This window comes from Coregonus clupeaformis, unplaced genomic scaffold (assembly GCF_020615455.1).
Source record: "Coregonus clupeaformis isolate EN_2021a unplaced genomic scaffold, ASM2061545v1 scaf1629, whole genome shotgun sequence".
Lineage (NCBI taxonomy): Eukaryota > Metazoa > Chordata > Actinopteri > Salmoniformes > Salmonidae > Coregonus > Coregonus clupeaformis.
Window position 1 is genome coordinate 82,014 of NW_025535083.1, and position 25,315 is coordinate 107,328.

Genomic DNA, 25,315 nt, shown 5'->3' on the forward strand with positions numbered 1-25,315 from the left:
CCTTCAACAAGGAGTTTTGTTCAGTTTCCCCCTTCGGTTCATTTATGGACTTTATCACCAATGTATGTTTTACAATGTATGTAAAATGCATAACAGGACGTTTGAGAACTACCATTAGGCACAGATCTAGGATCTAACCTTCACCATAGGGGAGAATAACTGTCCCTAGATCAGTGTTTAGGTCTAACGTTACAGCTTCATTACTAGGGAGAGAAAGATGCGACGAGAGAAGAGAACGAAAGCCAGAGAAATAGAGAGTACATAAATGCTCTTTCGTTCTATCTAGGAGAGAAGCCGGAAGGAAAGGTTGTGCGAGAAAGGCCTACGCATTATGTTGTGCGACAGAAATGCCTCCACTTCCCGTGTCGTCATCAACATGCGACCAAACCGGGAGCGAGAAGTGGGAGATTCGAAGTAGCAAAACAAACAACAGTTATTTAATATTTCATTAAACGATACTATCTACGATCACTTAAAACGACGAGGAAAACCACGACATCGGAGTAAGGTAATATAACTTACTGTGTATAAGAAAGTTAATGTTCCTTGTCTCTGGCACAAATGGATTTGCATGACTGTTAACATAGCTAGCTAACTCGATAGAGATGCGAAAAGGGTTATCGACGTGAGGCTTGACATTGTCAAGTTGGCAACTCCTATGGTAATCGATACTGTATTGTGTATACTACTAGTGCACGTCACTTCAGGCTTGAATTGAAAAGCCCCTGCCCTCTCCTTGTACCCATCAGCCCTGGTAGCTCGCCGTGATCATATCATTAGTATTTTGCGTTGTGGCCGCACAAACACCGGTTCGAATCCAGGTCACTGCATTGCGATACACAATGTCACGCCATAAGGGCTGTTTTTGAATGAATAAGGTAGGTCATTATATTTTCGGAAAGAACTGTAAATGTCACATGTTGTTTAGCGTGACAATGACGAGTTAACAAGGCAGCACAAACTAACAGATCCAAATATTGTGGACTCGCAAAATAGTGTGGCACATTTTAATATGCAGGTAAATCTTTTGACATAATGGTTTGATCTTGTAGAATATATTTCTTACTTGTAAACACATTCTCAAACGTGTAACTGATGAGTTGTGAATATGAAAAATATGAAATTTGTAGTTCTAATCGCATTCGCAAACGTCATATTTGCGAGCAATAATTGCATCTGTACACCTGCGCATGTCACTACCATGACAAAAAAGATTGGTAGATGTTGCAAACAAGGAGAAAGAGAGAGCCAGGAGCGCTTGGTGGGACCTGTTTCTTCTAACCAATCAGATGAGATTTTCATAGACCAGTATACTCTACACTGGTTGGTTGGTGACAGCTCACATGGGCCGTGATGTCTGGCATAACCACCTGTCAATCACGACGTGGGTTACGGTTTGCGCCATGTCCACTATATAATCCCAGCTGTCATGGTGGGTAAGTTTAAATGTCTTTCTTTTATGGATAGGTAACAAGCTTTTTCTTCTTCTTTGTAATACGTTTTTTGGAAGCTAACTCTAACGTTGTAGTCTGATGCTAGCTACCGAAATTGATTTGGTAAAGTTATTTAGCGAAGTATTTTGCGAGCTAGATTCTGTGTGGATCCATAGCTAGCTAGCATAATCATTAGAAAAGTAATCATTTACCTGCGAAGACCTAGCAACTGAGATAAATCCCAAGATTTATTGATCACCCAGTTCGATCTGGAGTTTTAGTAGAAGCACGACCCCGCCTAACTGGGAGTGGATTGTAGCCTGGAGAGGGGGTACAGACAATTTGTAAATGGTTTAGATAGGGTTTTACATTAATCAAAGGGCAGTAGCTACAGATTCACAGAATGCAGCCAATGTCAAATCTAAATAAATTATTTTCTACCCTTCAGTCGTGCTTCTACTAAAACTCCAGATCGAACTGGGTGATCAATAAATCATGGGATTTATTTCAGTTGCTAGGTCTTCGCAGGTAAATTATTTATTTTCTAATGATTATGCTAGCTAGCTATGGATCCACACAGAATCTAGCTAGTTAGCTTAAAAATAGTTTACAAAATAACTTTACCAAATCGTTTTCGGTAGCTAGCATCAGACTACAACGTTAGAGTTAGCTTCCAAAAAACGTATTACAAAGAAGAAGAAAAAGCTTGTTACCTATCCATAAAAGAAAGACATTTAAACTTACCCGCCATGACAGCTGGGCTTCTATGGTGGACATTGCGCAAGCAGTAACCTTTTAATCAAGTCGTGATTGACAGGTGTTTGCGCCAGACAACACGGCCCATGTGAACTATACTGGTATATGAAAATCTCATCTGATTGGTTAGAAGAAACAGGTCCCACCTCCAAGAGCTCCTCTCTCTTTCTCCTTGTTTGCAACATCTACCAATCTTTTTGTCATGGTAGGGCGCTAAAGCACTGCCAAAAGTCTGAGTGCGCAAAATTGACATGCGCAGGTGTACAAATGCAATTATTGCTCGCAAATATTAAGTTACAAGTTTGCGAATGCAATTACAACTACAGATTTTATTATTTCATGTTCACAACTCATCAGTTACACACTTGCAAATTTGTGTTTACAACTATAAATATATTCTACAAGCTCCAAATCATTACGTCCATGATTTACCTCCATACCGCTGCTGTAGCTACGTGACTGAGACCGATGTGATCAAAGCCTACAACATCATCTAGAGCTGTGTGGTGATCCTGTGTTGAGCAGTGTGGTGATCCTGTGTTGAGCAGTGATGGTGATCCTGTGTTGAGCAGTGTGGTACATTGCATTTATGCACCTCTGCTGTAGATGACCTGTGTTTGTCTAGCTCTTAAACTCAAGGCGCCATTCTGCCTTCTCCCTACCGTTGGCAGACATTCTGCCTTCTCCCTACCGTTGGCAGACATTCTGCCTTCTCCCTACCGTTGGCAGACATTCTGCCTTCTCCCTACCGTTGGCAGACATTCTGCCTTCTCCCTACCGTTGGCAGACATTCTGCCTTCTCCCTACCGTTGACAGACATTCTGCCTTCTCCCTACCGTTGGCAGACATTCTGCCTTCTCCCTACCGTTGGCAGACATTCTGCCTTCTCCCTACCGTTCCCCCACGACTGACTCATGTGAACTTCAATCGAAACGCTGTGTTTTAACATTTAGAAACGTCAATAATCCCCCAGTAAGATGGTGTGGCGGTCTGGCATGGACACCCCCCAGTAAGATGGTGTGGTGGTCTGGCATGGAGACCCCCCAGTAAGATGGTGTGGCGGTCTGGCATGGACACCCCCCAGTAAGATGGTGTGGCGGTCTGGCATGGACACCCCCCAGTAAGATGGTGTGGCGGTCTGGCATGGACACCCCCAGTAAGATGGTGTGGCGGTCTGGCATGGAGACCCCCCAGTAAGATGGTGTGGCGGTCTGGCATGGATACCCCCAGTAAGATGGTGTGGCGGTCTGGCATGGAGACCCCCCAGTAAGATGGTGTGGCGGTCTGGCATGGAGACCCCCCAGTAAGATGGTGTGGCGGTCTGGCATGGACACCCCCCCAGTAAGATGGCCACCATCATAGAATATAATTACTAATAATATAATAATAATAATAATATGCCATTTAGCAGACGCTTTTATCCAAAGCGACTTACAGTCGTGCGTGCATACATTTTTGTGTATGGGTGGTCCCGGGGATCGAACCCACTACCTTGGCGTTACAAGCGCCGTGCTCTACCAGCTGAGCTACAGAGGACCATCAAGTTTCTTACACCGCTCAACCAAATGCTTCCTTGCAGGTTCGTTCTCGACACTGCAACAACAATAAGAAATAAGTGAAGAGAAGAACACAAATAGAATAAAGGTTTTAGCGTAAGTCGTAGGAAATGATGGCGTGAACGTTCGGAGAAAACAAAGCAATAATTAACGGCGTAAAGCCAAGTCTAGCAGGAGCTGTCAGCGCCGCCATCATCGCCCTATCAGACAACAGCAGTTGGACTGCACCATCATCGCCCTATCAGTCAACAGCAGTTGGACTGCACCCTCGTGGGTACACTAATGTAATTCATTCTAATTTCTGTGGTTGTGCTCCTTCCTGTGTTGTGCAGCATGGCGACCCCCAGTAAGACCCCGCCGGGCTCTGACCCCAAGCAGCTGGAGAGGACCGGGACAGTCCGGGAGATCGGCTCTCAGGCTGTGTGGTCTCTGTCTTCATGTAAACCAGGTGAGTTCAGTTGGGTTCTATTCATTAGTGCACACCGCAGCAAAATGTTTTGCAAAGGTAATGTAAACAAGAGTTTCTTAATGGACAAAACCTCCCGGTTTCAGTCTGTTTGTTGTCTGATGAACACAACCCTGGCGTTCTCTCTCTCTCCTCCTCTCTGATGAACACAACCCTGGCGTTCTCTCTCTCTCCTCCTCTCTGATGAACACAACCCTGGGTTCTCTCTCTCTCCTCCTCTCTGATGAACACAACCCTGGCGTTCTCTCTCTCTCCTCCTCTCTGATGAACACAACCATGGCGTTCTCTCTCTCCTCCTCTCTGATGAACACAACCCTGGCGTTCTCTCTCTCCTCCTCCTCTCTGATGAACACAACCCTGGCGTTCTCTCTCTCTCCTCCTCTCTGATGAACACAACCCTGGCGTTCTCTCTCTCCTCCTCCTCTCTGATGAACACAACCCTGGCGTTCTCTCTCTCTCCTCCTCTCTGATGAACACAACCCTGGGGTTCTCTCTCTCTCCTCCTCTCTGATGAACACAACCCTGGCGTTCTCTCTCTCCTCCTCTCTGATGAACACAACCTGGCGTTCTCTCCTCCTCTCTGATGAACACAACCCTGGCGTTCTCTCTCTCTCCTCCTCTCTGATGAGACACAACCCTGGGGTTCTCTCTCTCTCCTCCTCTCTGATGAACACAACCCTGGCGTTCTCTCTCTCTCCTCTCTCTGATGAACACAACCCTGGCGTTCTCTCTCTCTCCTCCTCTCTGATGAACACAACCCCTGGGGTTCTCTCTCTCTCTCTCTCTCTGATGAACACAACCCTGGGGTTCTCTCTCTCCTCCTCTCTGATGAACACAACCCTGGCATTCTCTCTCTCCTCCTCTCTGATGAACACAACCCTGGCGTTCTCTCTCTCTCTCCTCCTCTCTGATGAACACAACCCTGGCGTTCTCTCTCTCCTCCTCTCTGATGAACACAACCCTGGCGTTCTCTCTCTCCTCCTCTCTGAAGAACACAACCCTGGCATTCTCTCTCTCCTCCTCCTCTCTGATGAACACAACCCTGGCGTTCTCTCTCTCCTCCTCTCTGATGAACACAACCCTGGCGTTCTCTCTCTCCTCCTCCTCTCTGATGAACACAACCCTGGCGTTCTCTCTCTCCTCCTCCTCTCTGATGAACACAACCCTGGGGTTCTCTCTCTCTCTCCTCTCTGATGAACACAACCCTGGGGTTCTCTCTCTCCTCCTCTCTGATGAACACAACCCTGGGGTTCTCTCTCTCTCCTCCTCTCTGATGGACACAACCTGGGGTTCTCTCTCTCTCCTCCTCTCTGATGAACACAACCCTGGGGTTCTCTCTCTCTCCTCCTCTCTGATGAGACACAACCTGGCGTTCTCTCTCTCCTCCTCTCTGATGAAACACAACCTGGCGTTCTCTCTCTCTCATGAACACAACCCTGGGGTTCTCTCTCTCTCTCCTCCTCTCTGATGAACACAACCCTGGCATTCTCTCTCTCCTCCTCTCTGATGAACACAACCCTGGCGTTCTCTCTCTCCTCCTCTCTGATGAACACAACCCTGGCGTTCTCTCTCTCCTCCTCCTCTCTGATGAACACAACCCTGGCGTTCTCTCTCTCTCCTCCTCTCTGATGAACACAACCCTGGGGTTCTCTCTCTCTCCTCCTCTCTGATGAACACAACCCTGGCATTCTCTCTCTCCTCCTCTCTGATGAACACAACCCTGGTTCTCTCTCTCTCCTCCTCTCTGATGGACACAACCTGGGGTTCTCTCTCTCTCCTCCTCTCTGATGAACACAACCCTGGGTTCTCTCTCTCTCCTCCTCACTGATGAACACAACCTGCGTTCTCTCTCTCCTCCTCTCTGTGAGACACAACCTGGCGTTCTCTCTCTCTCCTCCTCTCTGATGAACACAACCCTGAGCGTTCTCTCTCTCCTCCTCTCTGATGAACACAACCCTGGCGTTCTCTCTCTCTCCTCCTCTCTGATGAACACAACCCTGGCGTTCTCTCTCTCCTCCTCTCTGATGAACACAACCCTGGCGTTCTCTCTCTCCTCCTCTCTGATGAACACAACCCTGGGTTCTCTCTCTCTCCTCCTCTCTGATGAACACAACCTGGCGTTTCTCTCTCCTCCTCTCTGATGAACACAACCTCGCGTTCTCTCCTCTCCTCCTCTCTGATGAACACAACCCTGGCGTTTCTCTCTCCTCCTCCTCTCTGATTAGACACAACCCTGGCGTTCTCTCTCTCCTCCTCTCTCTGATGAACACAGCCTGGGTTCTCTCTCTCTCTCTCCTCTCTGATGAACACAACCCTGGGGTTCTCTCTCTCCTCCTCTCTGATGAACACAACCCTGGGGTTCTCTCTCTCTCCTCTCTCTGATGAACACAACCCTGGGGTTCTCTCTCTCTCTCCTCTCTGATAAACACAACCCTGGCGTTCTCTCTCTCCTCCTCTCTGATGAACACAACCCTGGGGTTCTCTCTCTCTCCTCTCTGATAAAACACAACCCTGGGGTTCTCTCTCTCTCCTCCTCTCTGAGTGAACACAACCCCGCGTTCTCTCTCTCCTCCTCTCTGATGAACACAACCTGGCGTTCTCTCTCTCTCATGAACACAACCCTGGGGTTCTCTCTCTCTCCTCCTCTCTGATGAACACAGCCTGGCGTTCTCTCTCCTCCTCCTCTCTGATGAACACAACCCTGGCGTTTCTCTCTCCTCCTCTCTGATGGACACAACCTGGCGTTCTCTCTCTCCTCCTCCTCTCTGATGAGACACAACCTAGCGTTCTCTCTCTCTCCTCCTCTCTGATGAACACAACCCTGGGGTTTCTCTCTCTCCTCCTCTCTGATGAACACAACCCTGGCATTCTCTCTCTCCTCCTCTCTGATGAACACAACCCTGGCGTTCTCTCTCTCTCCTCCTCTCTGATGAACACAACCCTGGGGTTCTCTCTCTCTCTCCTCCTCTCTGATGAACACAACCCTGGGGTTCTCTCTCTCTCCTCCTCTCTGATGAACACAACCCTGGCGTTCTCTCTCTCTTCCTCTCTGATGAACACAACCCTGGCGTTCTCTCTCTCTCCTCCTCTCTGATGAACACAACCCTGGCGTTCTCTCTCTCCTCCTCTCTGATGAACACAACCTAGCGTTCTCTCTCTCTCCTCTCTCTGATGAACACAACCCTGGCGTTCTCTCTCTCTCTCCTCTCTGATGAACACAACCTGGCGTTCTCTCTCTCCTCCTCTCTGATGAACACAACCCTGGCGTTCTCTCTCTCCTCCTCTCTGATGAACACAACCCTGGGGTTCTCTCCATCTCCTCCTCTCTGATGAACACAACCCTGGCGTTCTCTCTCTCCTCCTCTCTGATGTACACAACCCTGGCGTTCTCTCCCTCTCCTCCTCTCTGATGAACACAACCCCTGGCGTTCTCTCCCTCTCCTCCTCTCTGATGTACACAACCCTGGCGTTTCTCTCTCTCCTCCTCTCTGATGAACACAACCCCAGGCGTTTCTCTCTCTCTCTCCTCCTCTCTGATGAACACAACCCGGGGTTTCTCTCTCTCTCCTCCTCTCTGATGAACACAACCCTGGCGTTCTCTCTCTCCTCCTCTCTGATGAACACAACCCTGGCGTTCTCTCTCTCCTCCTCTCTGATGAACACAACCCTGGCGTTCTCTCCCTCTCCTCCTCTCTGATGAAGACAACCCTGGCGTTCTCTCTCTCCTCCTCCTCTCTGATGAACACAACCCTGGGGTTCTCTCTCTCTCTCCTCTCTGATGAACACAACCCTGGGGTTCTCTCTCTCCTCCTCTCTGATGAACACAACCCTGGGGTTCTCTCTCTCTCCTCCTCTCTGATGAACACAACCCTGGGGTTCTCTCTCTCTCTCCTCTCTGATGAACACAACCCTGGCGTTCTCTCTCTCCTCCTCTCTGATGAACACAACCCTGGGGTTCTCTCTCTCTCCTCTCTGATGAACACAACCCTGGGGTTCTCTCTCTCTCCTCCTCTCTGATGAACACAACCCTGGCGTTCTCTCTCTCCTCCTCTCTGATGAACACAAACCTGGCGTTCTCTCTCTCTCATGAACACAACCCTGGGGTTCTCTCTCTCTCTCCTCCTCTCTGATGAACACAACCCTGGCATTCTCTCTCTCCTCCTCTCTGATGAACACAACCCTGGCGTTCTCTCTCTCCTCCTCTCTGATGAACACAACCCTGGCGTTCTCTCTCTCCTCCTCCTCTCTGATGAACACAACCCTGGCGTTCTCTCTCTCTCCTCTCTGATGAACACAACCCTGGGGTTCTCTCTCTCTCCTCCTCTCTGATGAACACAACCCTGGCATTCTCTCTCTCCTCCTCTCTGATGAACACAACCCTGGCGTTCTCTCTCTCTCCCTCCTCTCTGATGAACACAACCCTGGGGTTCTCTCTCTCTCCTCCTCTCTGATGAACACAACCCTGGGGTTCTCTCTCTCTCCTCCTCTCTGATGAACACAACCCTGGCGTTCTCTCTCTCCTCCTCTCTGATGAACACAACCCTGGCGTTCTCTCTCTCTCCTCCTCTCTGATGAACACAACCCTGGCGTTCTCTCTCTCCTCCTCTCTGATGAACACAACCCTGGCGTTCTCTCTCTCTCCTCCTCTCTGATGAACACAACCTGGCGTTCTCTCTCTCCCCTCTCTGATAGAACACAACCCTGGCGTTCTCTCTCTCCTCCTCTCTGATGAACACAACCCTGGCGTTCTCTCTCTCCTCCTCTCTGATGAACACAACCCTGGGGTTCTCTCTCTCTCCTCCTCTCTGATGAACACAACCCTGGCGTTCTCTCTCTCTCTCTCCTCTCTCTGATGAACACAACCCTGGGGTTTCTCTCTCTCCTCCTCTCTGATGAACACAACCCTGGGGTTCTCTCTCTCTCCTCCTCTCTGATAAGACACAACCCTGGCGTTTCTCTCTCCTCCTCTCTGATGAACACAACCCTGGCGTTCTCTCCCTCTCCTCCTCTCTGATGAACACAACCCTGGCGTTCTCTCTCTCTCCTCCTCTCTGATGAACACAACCCTGGCGTTCTCTCTCTCTCCTCCTCTCTGATGAACACAACCCTGGCGTTCTCTCTCTCCTCCTCTCTGATGAACACAACCCTGGCGTTCTCTCTCTCCTCCTCTCTGATGAACACAACCCTGGCGTTCTCTCTCTCCTCCTCTCTGATGAACACAACCCTGGGGTTCTCTCCATCTCCTCCTCTCTGATGAACACAACCCTGGCGTTCTCTCTCTCCTCCTCTCTGATGTACACAACCCTGGCGTTCTCTCTCTCCTCCTCTCTGATGAACACAACCCTGGCGTTCTCTCTCTCTCTCTCCTCCTCTCTGATGAACACAACCCTGGGGTTCTCTCTCTCTCCTCCTCTCTGATGAACACAACCCTGGGGTTCTCTCTCTCTCCTCCTCTCTGATGAACACAACCCTGGCGTTCTCTCTCTCCTCCTCTCTGATGAACACAACCCTGGCGTTCTCTCCCTCTCCTCCTCTCTGATGGGAGGCAACCTGGCGTTCTCTCTCCTCCTCCTCTCTGATGAACACAACCCTGGGGTTCTCTCTCTCTCTCCTCTCTGATGAACACAACCTCGGGGTTCTCTCTCCTCCTCTCTGATGAACACAACCCTGGGGTTCTCTCTCTCTCCTCTCTCTGATGAACACAACCCTGGGGTTCTCTCTCTCTTCTCTCTGATGGAACACAACCCTGCGTTCTCTCTCTCCTCCTCTCTGATGAACACAACCCCGGGGTTCTCTCTCTCTCCTCTCTGATGAACACAACCCTGGGGTTCTCTCTCTCTCCTCCTCTCTGATGAACACAACCCTGGCGTTCTCTCTCTCCTCCTCTCTGATGAACACAACCCTGGCGTTCTCTCTCTCTCATGAACACAACCCTGGGGTTCTCTCTCTCTCTCCTCCTCTCTGATGAACACAACCCTGGCATTCTCTCTCTCCTCCTCTCTGATGAACACAACCCTGGCGTTCTCTCTCTCCTCCTCTCTGATGAACACAACCCTGGCGTTCTCTCTCTCCTCCTCCTCTCTGATGAACACAACCCTGGCGTTCTCTCTCTCTCCTCTCTGATGAACACAACCCTGGGGTTCTCTCTCTCTCCTCCTCTCTGATGAACACAACCCTGGCATTCTCTCTCTCCTCCTCTCTGATGAACACAACCCTGGCGTTCTCTCTCTCTCCTCCTCTCTGATGAACACAACCCTGGGGTTCTCTCTCTCTCCTCCTCTCTGATGAACACAACCCTGGGGTTCTCTCTCTCTCCTCCTCTCTGATGAACACAACCCTGGCGTTCTCTCTCTCCTCCTCTCTGATAGACACAACCTGGCGTTCTCTCTCTCTCCTCCTCTCTGATGAACACAACCCTGGCGTTCTCTCTCTCCTCCTCTCTGATGAACACAACCTGGCGTTCTCTCTCTCTCCTCCTCTCTGATGAGACACAACCACTGGCGTTCTCTCTCTCCTCCTCTCTGATGAGACACAACCCTGGCGTTCTCTCTCTCCTCCTCTCTGATGAACACAACCCTGGCGTTCTCTCTCTCCTCCTCCTCTCTGATGAACACAACCCATGGCGTTCTCTCTCTCTCCCTCTCTGATGAACACAACCCCTGGGGTTCTCTCCATCTCCTCCTCTCTGATGAACACAACCTGGCGTTCTCTCTCTCCTCCTCTCTGATGTACACAACCTGGCGTTCTCTCTCTCCTCCTCTCTGATGAACACAACCCTGGCGTTCTCTCTCTCTCTCTCCTCCTCTCTGATGAACTACAACCCTGGGGTTCTCTCTCTCTCCTCCTCTCTGATGAACACAACCTGGGGTTTCTCTCTCTCCTCCTCTCTGATGAACACAACCCTGGCGTTCTCTCTCTCCTCCTCTCTGATGAACACAACCCTGGCGTTCTCTCCCTCTCCTCCTCTCTGATGAAGACAACCCTGGCGTTCTCTCCCTCTCCTCCTCTCTGATGAACACAACCCTGGCGTTCTCTCTCTCTCTCTCCTCTCTGATGAACACAACCCCTGGCGTTCTCTCTCTCTCCTCCTCTCCGATGAACACAACCTGGCGTTCTCTCCTCTCTCCTCCTCTCTGATGAACACAACCTGGCGTTCTCTCCCTCTCCTCCTCTCTGATGAACACAACCCTGCGTTCTCTCTCTCTCTCCTCCTCTCTGATGAACACAACCCTGGCGTTCTCTCTCTCCTCCTCTCTGATGAACACAACCCTGGCGTTCTCTCTCTCCTCCTCTCTGATGAACATAACCCTGGCGTTCTCTCTCTCTCCTCCTCTCTGATGAACATAACCCTGGCGTTGTCTCTCTCTCCTCCTCTCTGATGAACATAACCCTGGCGTTCTCTCTCTCCTCCTCTGTGATGAACACAACCTTGGCGTTCTCTCTCTTCTCCTCTCTGATGACATACTGGGTTCTCTCTCTCTCCTCCTCTCTGATGAACATAACCCTGGCGTTCTCTCTCTCTCCTCCTCTCTGATGAACATAACCCTGGCGTTCTCTCTCTCCTCCTCTCTGATGAACACAACCCTGGCGTTCTCTCTCTCTCCTCTCTGATGAACACAACCCTGGCGTTCTCTCTCTCCTCCTCTCTGATGAACACAACCCTGGCGTTCTCTCTCTCCTCCTCTCTGATGAACACAACCCTGGCGTTCTCTCTCTCCTCCTCTCTGATGAACACAGTCCATGGCTTTCTCTCTCTCCTCCTCTCTGATGAACACAACCCTGGCGTTCTCTCTCTCCTCCTCTCTGATGAACACAACCCTGGCGTTCTCTCTCTCCTCCTCTCTGATGAACACAACCCTGGCGTTCTCTCTCTCTCCTCCTCTCTGATGAACACACCCTGGCGTCTCTCTCTCCTCCTCTCTGATGAACACAACCCTGGCGTTCTCTCTCTCCTCCTCTCTGATGAACACAACCCTGGCGTTCTCTCTCTCCTCCTCTCTGATGAACACAACCCTGGCGTTCTCTCTCTCTCCTCCTCTCTGATGAACACAACCCTGGGGTTCTCTCTCTCTCCTCCTCTCTGATGAACACAACCCTGGCATTCTCTCTCTCCTCCTCTCTGATGAACACACCCTGGGGTTCTCTCTCTCTCCTCCTCTCTGATGAACACAACCCTGGGGTTTTCTCTCTCTCCTCCTCTCTGATGAACACAACCCTGGCATTCTCTCTCTCCTCCTCTCTGATGAACACAACCCTGGCATTCTCTCTCTCCTCCTCTCTGATGAACACAACCCTGGCGTTCTCTCTCTCCTCCTCTCTGATGAACACAACCCTGGCGTTCTCTCTCTCCTCCTCTCTGATGAACACAACCCTGGCATTCTCTCTCTCCTCCTCTCTGATGAACACAACCCTGGCATTCTCTCTCTCCTCCTCCTCTCTGATGAACACAACCCTGGGGTTCTCTCTCTCTCTCCTCCTCTCTGATGAACACAACCCTGGGGTTCTCTCTCTCCTCCTCTCTGATGAACACAACCCTGGCGTTCTCTCTCTCCTCCTCTCTGATGAACACAACCCTGGCATTCTCGCTCTCCTCCTCTCTGATGAACACAACCCTGGGGTTCTCTCTCTCTCCTCCTCTCTGATGAACACAACCCTGGCGTTCTCTCTCTCCTCCTCCTCTCTGATGAACACAACCCTGGCGTTCTCTCTCTCTCTCCTCCTCTCTGATGAACACAACCCTGGGGTTCTCTCTCTCTCCTCCTCTCTGATGAACACAACCCTGGCGTTCTCTCTCTCTCCTCCTCTCTGATGAACACAACCCTGGGGTTCTCTCTCTCTCTCCTCCTCTCTGATGAACACAACCCTGGGGTTATCTCTCTCTCTCCTCTCTGATGAACACAACCCTGGGGTTCTCTCTCCTCCTCCTCTCTGATGAACACAACCCTGGCGTTCTCTCTCTCCTCCTCCTCTCTGATGAACACAACCCTGGGGTTCTCTCTCTCTCCTCCTCTCTGATGAACACAACCCTGGGGTTCTCTCTCTCCTCCTCTCTGATGAACACAACCCTGGGGTTCTCTCTCTCTCCTCTCTGATGAACACACCCCTGGGGTTCTCTCTCTCTCCTCAACCCTGGCGTTCTCTCTCTCTCCTCTCTGATGAACACAACCCTGGCGTTCTCTCTCTCCTCCTCTCTGATGAACACAACCCTGGGGTTCTCTCTCTCTCCTCTCTGATGAACACAACCCTGGGGTTCTCTCTCTCTCCTCAACCCTGGCGTTCTCTCTCTCCTCCTCTCTGATGAACACAACCCTGGCGTTCTCTCTCTCCTCCTCTCTGATGAACACAACCCTGGCGTTCTCTCTCTCTCCTCCTCTCTGATGAACACAACCCTGGGGTTCTCTCTCTCTCCTCCTCTCTGATGAACACAACCCTGGGGTTCTCTCTCTCCTCCTCTCTGATGAACACAACCCTGGCGTTCTCTCTCTCCTCCTCTCTGATGAACACAACCCTGGCATTCTCTCTCTCCTCCTCTCTGATGAACACAACCCTGGGGTTCTCTCTCTCTCTCCTCCTCTCTGATGAACACAACCCTGGCGTTCTCTCTCTCCTCCTCTCTGATGAACACAACCCTGGCATTCTCTCTCTCCTCCTCTCTGATGAACACAACCCTGGCGTTCTCTCTCTCCTCCTCCTCTCTGATGAACACAACCTTGGCGTTCTCTCTCTCTCCTCCTCTCTGATGAACACAACCCTGGGGTTCTCTCTCTCTCCTCCTCTCTGATGAACACAACCCTGGCATTCTCTCTCTCCTCCTCTCTGATGAACACAACCCTGGCGTTCTCTCTCTCTCCTCCTCTCTGATGAGACACAACCCTGGGGTTTCTCTCTCTCCTCCTCTCTGATGAACACAACCTGGGGTTCTCTCTCTCTCCTCCTCTCTGATGAACACAACCTGGCGTTCTCTCTCTCCTCCTCTCTGATGAACACAACCCTGGCGTTCCTCTCTCTCCTCCTCTCTGATGAACACAACCCTGGCGTTCTCTCTCTCCTCCTCTCTGATAGAACACAACCCTGGCGTTCTATCTCTCTCCTCCTCTCTGATGAACACAACCCTGGCATTCTCTCTCTCCTCCTCTCTGATGAACACAACCCGGCGTTCTCTCTCTCCTCCTCTCTGATGAACCACAACCTGGCGTTCTCTCTCTCTCTCCTCCTCTCTGATGAACATAACCCTGGCGTTCTCTCTCTCTCCTCCTCTCTGATGAACATAACCCGGCGTCTCTCTCTCCTCCTCTCTGATAGACACAACCCTGGCGTTCTCTCTCTCCTCCTCTCTGATAGACATAACCCTGGCGTTCTCTCTCTCTCCTCCTCTCTGATGAACATAACCCCTGGCGTTCTCTCTCTCTCCTCCTCTCTGATGAACATAACCCTGGCGTTCTCTCTCTCCTCCTCTCTGATGAACACAACCCTGGCATTCTCTCTCTCCTCCTCTCTGATGAACACAACCCTGGGGTTCTCTCTCTCTCCTCCTCTCTGATGAACACAGCCCTGGGGTTCTCTCTCTCTCTCCTCTCCTGATGAACACAACCCTGGGGGTTCTCTCTCTCCTCCTCTCTGATGAACACAACCCCGGGGATTCTCTCTCTCCTCCTCTCTGAGTAGACACAACCCTGGCGTTCTCTCTCTCTCTCCTCTCTGATAGACACAACCCTGGGGTTCTCTCTCTCTCCTCCTCTCTGATGAACACAACCTGGCGTTCTCTCTCTCTCCTCCTCTCTGATGAACTTCAACCCTGGCGTTCTCTCTCTCTCTCCTCCTCTCTGATAGACACAACCCTGGCGTTCTCTCTCTCTCTCCTCCTCTCTGATAAACCACAACCCTGGCGTTCTCTCTCTCTCTCCTCCTCTCTGATAAACACAACCCTGGGGTTCTCTCTCTCTCCTCCTCTCTGATAACACAACCTGCGTTCTCTCCCTCTCCTCCTCTCTGATGGACACAACCCTGGCGTTCTCTCCCTCTCCTCCTCTCTGATGAACACAACCCCGGCGTTCTCTCTCCTCCCCTTTCTCTCCCTCTCCTCCTCTCCTGATGAACACAACCCTGGCATTCTCTCTCTCTCTCCTCTCTGATGAGACACAACCCTGGCGTTTCTCTCTCTCTCCTCCTCTCTGATGAACACAACCCTGGCGTTCTCTCTCTCTCCTCTCTGATGAACACAACCCTGGTTCTCTCTCTCTCCTCCTCTCTGATGAACACAACCCTGGCGTTCTCTCTCTCTCCTCCTCTCTGATAGAACACAACCCTGGCGTTCTCTCTCTCTCCTCTCTGATGACACACAACCCCTGGCATTCTCTCTCTCTCTCCTCTCTGATAAACACAGCCCTGGCGTTCTCTCTCTCTCCTCCTCTCTGAGAACACAACCCTGGCGTTCTCTCTCTCTCCTCTCTGATGAACACAACCTGGCGTTCTCTCTCTCTCTCCTCCTCTCCTGGTGAACACAACCCTGGGGTTCTCTCTCTCTCCTCCTCTCTGATAACCTACAACCTGGCGTTCTCTCCCTCTCCTCCTCTCTGATGAACACAACCTGGCGTTCTCTCCCTCTCCTCCTCTCTGATAGACACAACCCTGGCGTTCTCTCTCTCCTCCTCTCTTTCTCTCCCTCTCCTCCTCTCTGATAAGACACAACCTGGCATTCTCTCTCTCCTCCTCTCTGATGAACACAACCCTGGCATTCTCTCTCTCTCCTCTCTGATGAACACAACCCCACTGGCATTCTCTCTCTCCTCCTCTCTGATGAACACAACCCTGGGGTTTCTCTCTCTCTCTCCTCTCTGATAGACACAACCCTGGGTTCTCTCTCTCTCCTCCTCTCTGATGAACACAACCCTTGGGGTTCTCTCTCTCCTCCTCTCTGATGAACACAACCCTGGGTTCTCTCTCTCTCCTCCTCTCTGATGAACACAACCTGGCGTTCTCTCTCTCTCTCCTCCTCTCTGATAAACACAAGCCTGGCGTTCTCTCTCTCTCTCCTCCTCTCTGATGAACACAACCCTGGGGTTGCTCTCTCTCTCCTCTCTGATAGACACAACCCTGGGGGTTCTCTCTCTCTCCTCCTCTCTGATGGACACAACCTGGCGTTCTCTCCCTCTCCTCCTCTCTGATGAACACAACCCTGGGGTTCTCTCTCTCTCCTCCTCTCTGATGAGACACAGCCCGGGCGTTCTCTCTCTCCCTCCTCTCCGATGGACACAACCCTGGCGTTCTCTCCCTCTCCTCCTCTCTGATGAACACAACCCTGGCGTTCTCTCTCTCCTCCTCTCTTTCTCTCCCTCTCCTCCTCTCTGATGAACACAACCCTGGCATTCTCTCTCTCTCCTCTCTGATGAACACAACCCTGGCGTTCTCTCCCTCTCCTCCTCTCTGATGGTACACAAGCCTGGCGTTCTCTCTCTCCTCCTCTCTTTCTCTCCCTCTCCTCCTCTCTGATGAACACAACCCTGGCATTCTCTCTCTCTCCTCCTCTCTGATGAACACAACCCTGGCGTTCTCTCCCTCTCCTCCTCTCTGATGAACACAACCCTGGCGTTCTCTCTCTCCTCCTCTCTTTCTCTCCCTCTCCTCCTCTCTGATGAACACAACCCTGGCGTTCTCTCTCTCTCCTCCTCTCTGATGAACACAACCCTGGCGTTCTCTCTCTCTCCTCTCTGATGAACACAACCCTGGCGTTCTCTCTCTCTCCTCCTCTCTGATGAACACAACCCTGGCGTTCTCTCTCTCTCCTCCTCTCTGATGAACACAACCCTGGCGTTCTCTCTCTCCTCCTCTCTGATGAACACAACCCTGGCATTCTCTCTCTCTCTCCTCCTCTCTGATGAACACAACCCTGGCGTTCTCTCTCTCTCCCCTCTGATGACCACAACCTGGCGTTCTCTCTCTCTCTCCTCCTCTCCTGATGAACACAACCACTGGGGTTCTCTCTCTCTCCTCCTCTCTGATGAACACAACCCTGGCGTTCTCTCCCTCTCCCTCCTCTCTTTCTCTCCCTCTCCTCCTCTCTGATGAACACAACCCTGGCGTTCTCTCTCTCTCCTCCTCTCTGATGAACACAACCCTGGCGTTCTCTCTCTCCTCCTCTCTGATAGACTCACAACCTGGCGTTCTCTCTCTCTCCTCCTCTCTGATGAACACAGCCCTGGCGTTCTCTCTCTCCTCCTCTCTGATGAACACAACCCTGGCGTTCTCTCTCTCCTCCTCTCTTTCTCTCCCTCTCCTCCTCTCTGATGAACACAACCCTGGCATTCTCTCTCTCTCTCCCTCCTCTCTGATAACACAACCACAGCGTTCTCTCTCTCTCCTCTCTGATAAACACAACCTGGCGTTCTCTCTCTCTCTCCTCCTCTCTGATGAACACAACCCGGGGTTCTCTCTCTCTCCTCCTCTCTCTGATGAACACAACCCTGGCGTTCTCTCCCTCTCCTCCTCTCTGATGAGACACAACCCCGGCGTTCTCTCCCTCTCCTCCTCTCTGATGAACACAACCCTGCGTTCTCTCTCTCCTCCTCTCTTTCTCTCCCTCTCTCCTCCTCTCTGATAACACAACCTGGACATCTCTCTCTCTCTCCTCTCAAACACAACCCGGCGTTCTCTCTCTCTCCTCCTCTCTGATGAACACAACCGGAAGCGCTTCTCTCTCTCCTCTCTGATGAACACAACCCCGGCGTTCTCTCTCTCTCCTCCTCTCTGATAAACACAACCCCGCGTTCTCTCTCTCTCCTCCTCTCTGATGAACACAACCCTGGCGTTCTCTCTCTCTCTCCTCTAGTCTGCTGACTGGTGAACTCATACAGTCTCTCTCTCCCTCTCTAGGTTTTGGTGTGGACCAGCTGAGAGATGATAACCTGGAGACATACTGGCAGTCTGACGGATCCCAGCCACACCTAGTCAACATCCAGTTCAGGTACAGTCTTCCTGCCTGCCTGCCTGTCTGCCCTGTCTGTCTGTCTGTCTGTCTGTCTGTCTGTCTGTCTGTCTGTCTGTATGCCCCTGTCTGTCTGTCTGCCCGTCTGTCTGCCTGCCTGTGACTGAATCAGTCAATCAGGATCTCAATGAAGGCATCTCCAACATCATTCTTCCCTCCTTCTCTCCCCAGGAGAAAGACACCTTCCTTCCTTCCTTCCTTCCTTCCTTCCTTCCTTCCTTCCTTCCTTCCTTCCTTCCTTCCTTCCTTCCTTCCTTCCTTCCTTCCTTCCTTCCTTCCTTCCTTCCTTCTCACCCCAGGAGGAAGACTACAGTGAAGATGTTGTGTATCTATGCAGACTACAAGTCAGATGAGATCTAACCCTTACCCTGACCCTAACCCTTACCCTCCTTCCCACCCCAGGAGGAAGACTACAGTGAAGATGTTGTGCATCTATGCAGACTACAAGTCAGATGAGATCTAACCCTTACCCTCCTTCCCACCCCAGGAGGAAGACTACAGTGAAGATGTTGTGTATCTATGCAGACTACAAGTCAGATGAGAGCTACACCCCCAGTAAGATCTCTGTCAGGGTAGGAAACAACTTCCACAACCTGCAGGAGATCAGAGTAAGAACTTTGAAGTTATATTGTGTCAGTGTGTATCAATAACATGTTATGACTGTCCCATGACTAAGGGTGTGGAACGTTGCCGTCTTGATGCGGACCTCGGTTTTGTTGCCACTCTTCGAACCTGAATAAATACAACAAAAGTCTCAACTTCTATGCCTACAGCCTGCGTTGGGGAGGCGTTGCCGCCGTTAGTGGCGCTGCGTTGTGGGCGCGTTGCCTCGTTGTAGCAGCTGCGTTGGAGGCCGTTGCCTGGTTATTAGTGCTTTGCGTTGGAGGGCGTTGCCTCGTTAGTAGCGCCTTTGCGTTGGTGGGCGTTGCCTCGTTGGTACGCGGCTGCGTTGGGGCGTTGCCTGACGTTTGAATATGCAGCTGCGTTGGTTGCGGGTGTGTTGCGTTGCCTCGTTGTAAGGGCTGCGTTGGAGGCCGTTGCCCTGCGTTAGTGGCGCTGCGTTGGAGGCTGGTGCCTGGGTCAATGCGCAGCTGCGTTGTGGGCGTTGTCTCGTTAGTGGCAGCTGCGTTGGAGGCGTTGCCTCGTTGTTGCGGGGCTCGTTGAGGCCGTTGCCTGCGATTAGTGGCAGCTGCGTTGTTGCCGTTGCGCCGTTAGTAAGCTGCTGCGTTGTGGGCGTTGCCTGCGTTAGTAGCGGCTGCGTTGTGGGTTCCCGTTGCCTGCGTTGTCGGCACGCTGCGTTGGAGGCGTTGCGTCGTTGGTAAGAGCTATTTGCGTTGTATGCTTCCCCGTTGGTATGCGCTGCGTTGGAGGCCGTTGCCTGGGTTGGTTGCTGCGTTGTGGGCGTCGTTGCCCCGTTGTAAGCGCTCTGCGTTGAGGGGTGCGTTGCGTGCGTTAGTGGCAGCTGCGTTGTATGCCGTTGCCTCGTTAGTGCGCGCTCGGGTTTGGGCGTTGCCTGGGCTTTAGATGCGCAGCTGCGTTGCGGGCGGTTGCCTGCGTTAGTAAGCGCTGCGTTGGCCGTTGCCTCGTTTTAACCACTGCGTTGAGGCCGTTGCCTGCGTTAGTAGCGCTGCGTTGTATGCCGTTGCCTCGTTAGTAAGCGGCTGCGTTGTATGACGTTGCCTGGTTGGTAAAGCGCTGCGTTGTGGGGCGTTGCCTGCGTTAGTAAGCGCCTGTCGTTGAGGGCGTTGCCTGCGTTAGTAGTGGCGGCCTGCGTTGGAGGCCGTTGTCGCCTCGTTAGCCGCGCTGCGTTGTGGGCCGTCGCCGTCGTTGGTCATGCGGCTTTCGCGTTGTATGCGTTGCCTCGTTAGTTGCGCTCTGCGTTGGAGGCGTTGCCTGGGTTAGTAAGCGCTGCGTTGGAGGCCGTTCGCCTCGTTAAGTAGCTTGCTGCGTTGGAGGGCCGTGTGCCTCGTTTAATGCAGCTGCGTGGGGGCGTTGCCCTCGTTAGTAAACGCTGCGTTGGAGGCCGTTGCCTCGTTAGTAAACGCTGCGTTGTGGGCCGTTGCCTCGTTAGTAAACGCTGCGTTGTAGGCCGTTGCCTCGTTAGTAAACGCTGCGTTGTAGGCCGTTGCCTCGTTAGTAAACGCTGCGTTGGAGGCCGTTGCCTCGTTAGTAAACGCTGCGTTGTATGCCGTTGCCTCGTTAGTAAACGCTGCGTTGTGGGCCATACGTGCCTCGTTGTGCGCCCGCTGCGTTGTAGGGCGTTTGACTCGTTATTGGAGCTTCGTTGGAGGCCGTTGCCTGCGTTAGTGCAGCAGCTGCGTTGTGGGCCGTTGCCTGCGTTGGTAAGCGTTGCGTTGTATGCCGTTGCCCTCGTTGGTAGCTGCTGCGTTGGAGGCGTTGCCTGCGTTAGTAAGCGGCTGCGTTGGAGGCCCGTTTGCCTCGTTGTTTGCGCCCTGCGTTTGGAGGCCATTGCCTGCGTTAGTGCGCGGCCTGCGTTGGGCCGTTTGCCTGCGTTAAGTAGGCAGCATGCGTTGGAGGCCGTTGCCTGCGTTAGTAATCGCAACCGCGTTGTGTGCCGTTTGCCTGGGGTGGTAGCGCTGCGTTGGAGGCCGTTGCCTTCGTTGGTGCGCAGCTGTCGTTGTATGCGTTGCTTTCGTTGTGGTAAACGCTGCGTTGGAGGCGTTGCCTGCGTTAGTGGCGCTGCGTTGGAGGCGTTGCCTCGTTAGTAGCGCTGCGTTGTGGGCGTTGCCTGCGTTAGTGGAGCGCTGCGTTGTGGGCGTTGCCCTCGTTAATGGCAGCTGCGTTGGAGGCCGTTGCCTGCGTTGTCGTCTTGCGCTTGGTTGGAGCGTTTGCCCCGTTGGTAAGCGCGTTGGGCGTTGCCTCGTTGGTAAGCGCTCGCGATGGGGCGTTGCCTGCGACTCGTAAGCAGCTGCGTTGGCCAGGCGTTGCTGCGTTGTGCGCTGCGTTGTGGCGCGTTGCCGGGTTGTGAGCGCGCTGGGTGTGTGGCCGTTTGCGTTGGTGGCAGCTGCGTTGTAGGCCGTTTGCCCCGTTAGTAGGCAGCTGCGTTGTGGGCGTTGCCTGCGTTAGTAGGCGCTGCGTTGTAGCAGCCGTTGCCTCGTTAGTAGGCGCTGCGTTGGAGGCGTTGCACCCGTTGGTATAGCTGCGGCGGAGGCCGTTTGCCCCGTTATGCGCTCGCGTTGGGGCGTTGCTGCCGATTGATGGCAGCTGCGTTGGAGAGCCCCGATTGCCTGGGTTGGTATGCTTGCGGTGCGTTGAGGCCGTTGCGTCGTTAGTAAGCGCTGCGTTGGCGGTTGCGCCGTTAGTAACGCGCTGCTGGGTGGGGCGTTGCTCGTTGGCGGCAGCTGCGGTTGGAGCGTCCTCGTTGTGCGCTGCGTTGGGCGTTTGCCTCGTTGTGGCAGCTGCGTTGTGGCCGGCGTTTGCCTCGTTAGTAAGCGCTGCGTTGTGGGGGTTGCCTGTTGGTAAGGCAGCTGCGTTGTGGGCGTTGCCTCGGGTGTGGCGTCTGCGTTGGAGGGCCGTTGCCCCGTTAGTAATGCAGCTACGTTGGAGGGCCGTTCCTGGGTTAGTTAGCGCATTTGGTAGGGCGTTGCTAGTTAAGCAGCAGCTGCGTTGGAGGCGTTGCCTGCGTTAGTGCGCTGCGATGTAGGCCGTTGCCCCGGTGGTGGCGCTGCGTTGTGGGACGTTGCCTGCGTTAGTGGCAGCTGCGTTGGGCGTTGCCTCGGTAAATGCTAGCTGCGTTGTAGGCGTTGCCTGCGTTAGTAGCTTGCTGCGTTGTAGGCGTTGCTTCGTTGGTAACGTCGGGCCGTTGCCTCGTTAGTGGCGCTGCGTGGCGGGCGTTTGCCTGGTTGGTCGCGCTGCGTTGTGGGCCGTTGCCTCGTTTGCTAATGCTGCGTTGTGAGCCGTTGCCGCGCGTTGGTAAATCGCTCTGTCGTTTATGCCGTTGCCTCGTTAGTAAAGCAGAGCTGGAAACATTGTCGGCTGTGCCAATGGGCACGTTATAATCAATATAATAATAATATAATCCTTCATCATCGTTTAAATCTCCAGTTTGGGAACATTTTCACGGTGGACTACATCGGCGATGGACAGAGAGTTGTGGGTAAAACGTTAACACTATGTTCTCCACGGCGCAACGAGAACAGAGTGGCGTGTGTAGCTTGTTGTTGTCGGCCAATCACAAGTCACCACAGCGCCACTACAGTTCCTGTGTGGCAAAGCAAATTAGGAGATGATCTAATCAATGGGAGATTGAATTAAAAGTGAAATGAGTATATATGGTACCATGACCAAGAGTCAACAGCTAGGCTGCTATTTAATCATCTAAATGGAGGTGGTGTTATTTGTAACTGTAGGACAGGAAGAAAGCACATGCTCAATTAGCCTAGCTAGGTAGCTAGCTATCATAGCCAACTAGCTTCTCTGGGTTTGATGCAGTCGACAGGTACTAAATAATCCTATTGGATGATAAATAACCTAGCTATGACAAGCTAGAAGTTAGTGTTCTAGTGCGAGTCTGCTTGTTATGGTTGGTTGCTGTCTCTCCCCTCCTCCTCGTGCATAAGGCCCCCTCCGCTTGCTCTTCCTCTCAAGGCCCCCCTCCGCTTGCTCTCCCTCTCAGGGCCCCTCCTCCGGCTGCTCTCCCTCTCAAAGCCCCCCCCTCGCCTGCTCTCCCTCTCAAGGCCCCTCCTCAGCTTGCTCTCCCTCTCGAGCCAGCCCCCCTCCACTTGCTCTCCCTCTCAAGGCCCCCTCCGCTTGCTCTCCTCTCAAGGCCCCTTCCGGCTTGCTCTCCCTCTCAAGGCCCCCCTCCGCTTGCTCTCCCTCTCAGAGGGCCCCCCTCCGTCTGCTCTCCCTCTCAAGACCCCCTCCGCTTGCTCTTCTCCTCAGGGCCCCCTCCGTCTGCTCTCCCTCTCAGGACCCCCCTCCGCTTGCTCTCCCTCTCAAGGTCCCCTCACGTCTCTCTCCTCTCAAGACCCCCCATCCGGCTTGCTCTCCTCTCAGGGGCCCCCTCACTTGCTCTCCCTCTCAATTGGCCCCCTCCGCTTGCTCTTCCTCTCCCCCTCTCCGCTTGCTCTTCCTCTCAAGGCCCCCCTCCGCTTGCTCTTCCTCTCAAGGCCCCCCTCCGCTTGCTCTCCCTCTCAAGGCCCCCCCTCCACTTGCTCTCCCTCGCGCTGTATCAGGTTAATAAAGTAGCTGGATCAGGTTAATAAAGTAGCTGGATCAGGTTAATAAAGTAGCTGGATCAGGTTAATAAAGTAGCTGGATCAGGTTAATAAAGTAGCTGGATCAGGTTAATAAAGTAGCTGGATCAGGTTAATAAAGTAGCTTACAAATGGGCTTTTCTGCTACTTCCCTCACTCCGGATCGACCAGGTCTATACGGAACTGGTCGTCCTCGGTCCGTTCCGAACGGGTCTCTGAAAAGGATGTATGCATATTTGTCCGGGTGGGAAAGCCCGGGTCCATTTCTGAACGGGTCCAAGTTTTAGACTTCTACTTAACAATCCCTGTCACAGCAGACAATGATGTCACAGCAGACAATGATGTCACAGCAGACAATGATGTCACAGCAGACAATGATGTCACAGCAGACAATGCCAGGAACATTGTGAATGATGTCACAGAAACTGGACTTGGGCCACAAATAGGGTGCGTTTTTAAGTTTGCGTATTTAGCCAAATAAACAAAAATTAACTAGAGTAACTGTTGGCATTTCATTTAGCTGCTGTAACCGAACAGTGACCCCAAAACAGCAATACGTACCAAACCGTTACACCCCTAGTTATTACAAAGATAGCATTTTTACTTGTATCTCCTCCTCCTCACTCTTACCCCTCCTCCTCACTCTTACCCCCCTCCTCCTCCTCACTCTTACCCTCCTCCTCCTCCTCCTCCTCCTCCCTCCTCCTCCTCCTCCCCCTCCTCACCCTCCTCCTCCTCCCTCCTACTCTTATCCCCCTCTTCCCTCACTCTTACCCCCCTCCTCCTCCTCTCTCCTCCCCTGCAGCAGTGAGATGGTAGAACCTAGTGGTTGGATTCACATCCCCTTCTGGACACAGTCCAACAACCCATCCAGGTAGATTTAATTTTTTGTTGTTTTGGGCGTTCTCAAATACAGTGCTTTTGAAAATGTATATTCTATTGTTAGCAATTCTATGTATATTTTATTTATTCATCCAGGACGTTCATGATCCAAATAGCTGTATTGAAGCAACCACCAGAACGGCAGAGACACATGAGACAGGATCAGGTGTACACTCCCGTCGAGGAGAGCTCCATCGTGCAGTTCCCAAGATGCACCACGGTCGACTTCATGATGTACCGCACCATCAGATGACACTGAGGGCTCCGGGGTTCCTGGGTGGAACTCTAAGGGTTCCGAACTAGTACATTCAGAGTTCGGTGGAACCTTGTGGTGTACAGTGTTGACAAATAAGGAATTGAATGCCAAGTTTTTATATTGAAATTTATTCTAATTTGTTAACCTGAAATGCCTTTTCATTTGAGTACGTCGAGCCCCTCCAGTATATTCAATCTCTGACTGCATCCCCAAATGGCACCTATTCAATATAGTGCACTCCTGTGGGAGTCCTATGGACACTAGTCTAAAGTAGTGCACTTAGGGAATAGGGTGCCGTAAGTGTTAACGATCTCTGTGTTATTGATGTTGATAATTCCAAATGAGTCTGATGGTCTCCCTTTCGGTTGTTGTCTGATATATATGATAATTGAAGACTTGAATGAGAAGCTTATAAAGGGCAGCGGTTGCTAATGCTCATGTGACTATAGCCTACTGTCTGGGAATAAATGTCAAATGTTATGAATATGTATCTCTCTGTCTGTTGCTGAATTAAATGTGTTTTGAGTTTGAGTTCCCCATAGGTGTGGCTACAGCTTCTGGATCTGTCTGATCAGTTTTAACTTCACAGTTTGAAACCAGAGCGGAGGCACTGTTTCCCTCTGAAGGGAGAACATGTTCTACAGGCCTGGTTGTGGATGGATAGCGTGCAGGGGGGTGGGATGAGGTTTTGGTAGAGGATTCTTTGCCATTTTATACACTGTACTAGTCAAAAGTTTTGGATACCTACTATTCAGGGTTTCTTTACTTG

The 25,315-nt window shown here is 52.1% G+C and overlaps 1 protein-coding gene across 1 annotated transcript; it reads left to right on the plus strand.

Moving 5' to 3' along the window:
• Positions 1-348: 348 nt before the first annotated feature.
• Positions 349-24,543, plus strand: anapc10 (anaphase promoting complex subunit 10). The gene is made up of 7 exons (XM_045218526.1): positions 349-508; positions 4,078-4,193; positions 18,081-18,171; positions 18,680-18,800; positions 19,920-19,924; positions 24,217-24,282; positions 24,387-24,543. The coding sequence occupies exons 2-7, from the start codon at positions 4,079-4,081 to the stop codon at positions 24,541-24,543; spliced, it is 555 nt and encodes a 184-aa protein (XP_045074461.1). The 5' UTR covers positions 349-508; position 4,078.
• Positions 24,544-25,315: the final 772 nt, after the last annotated feature.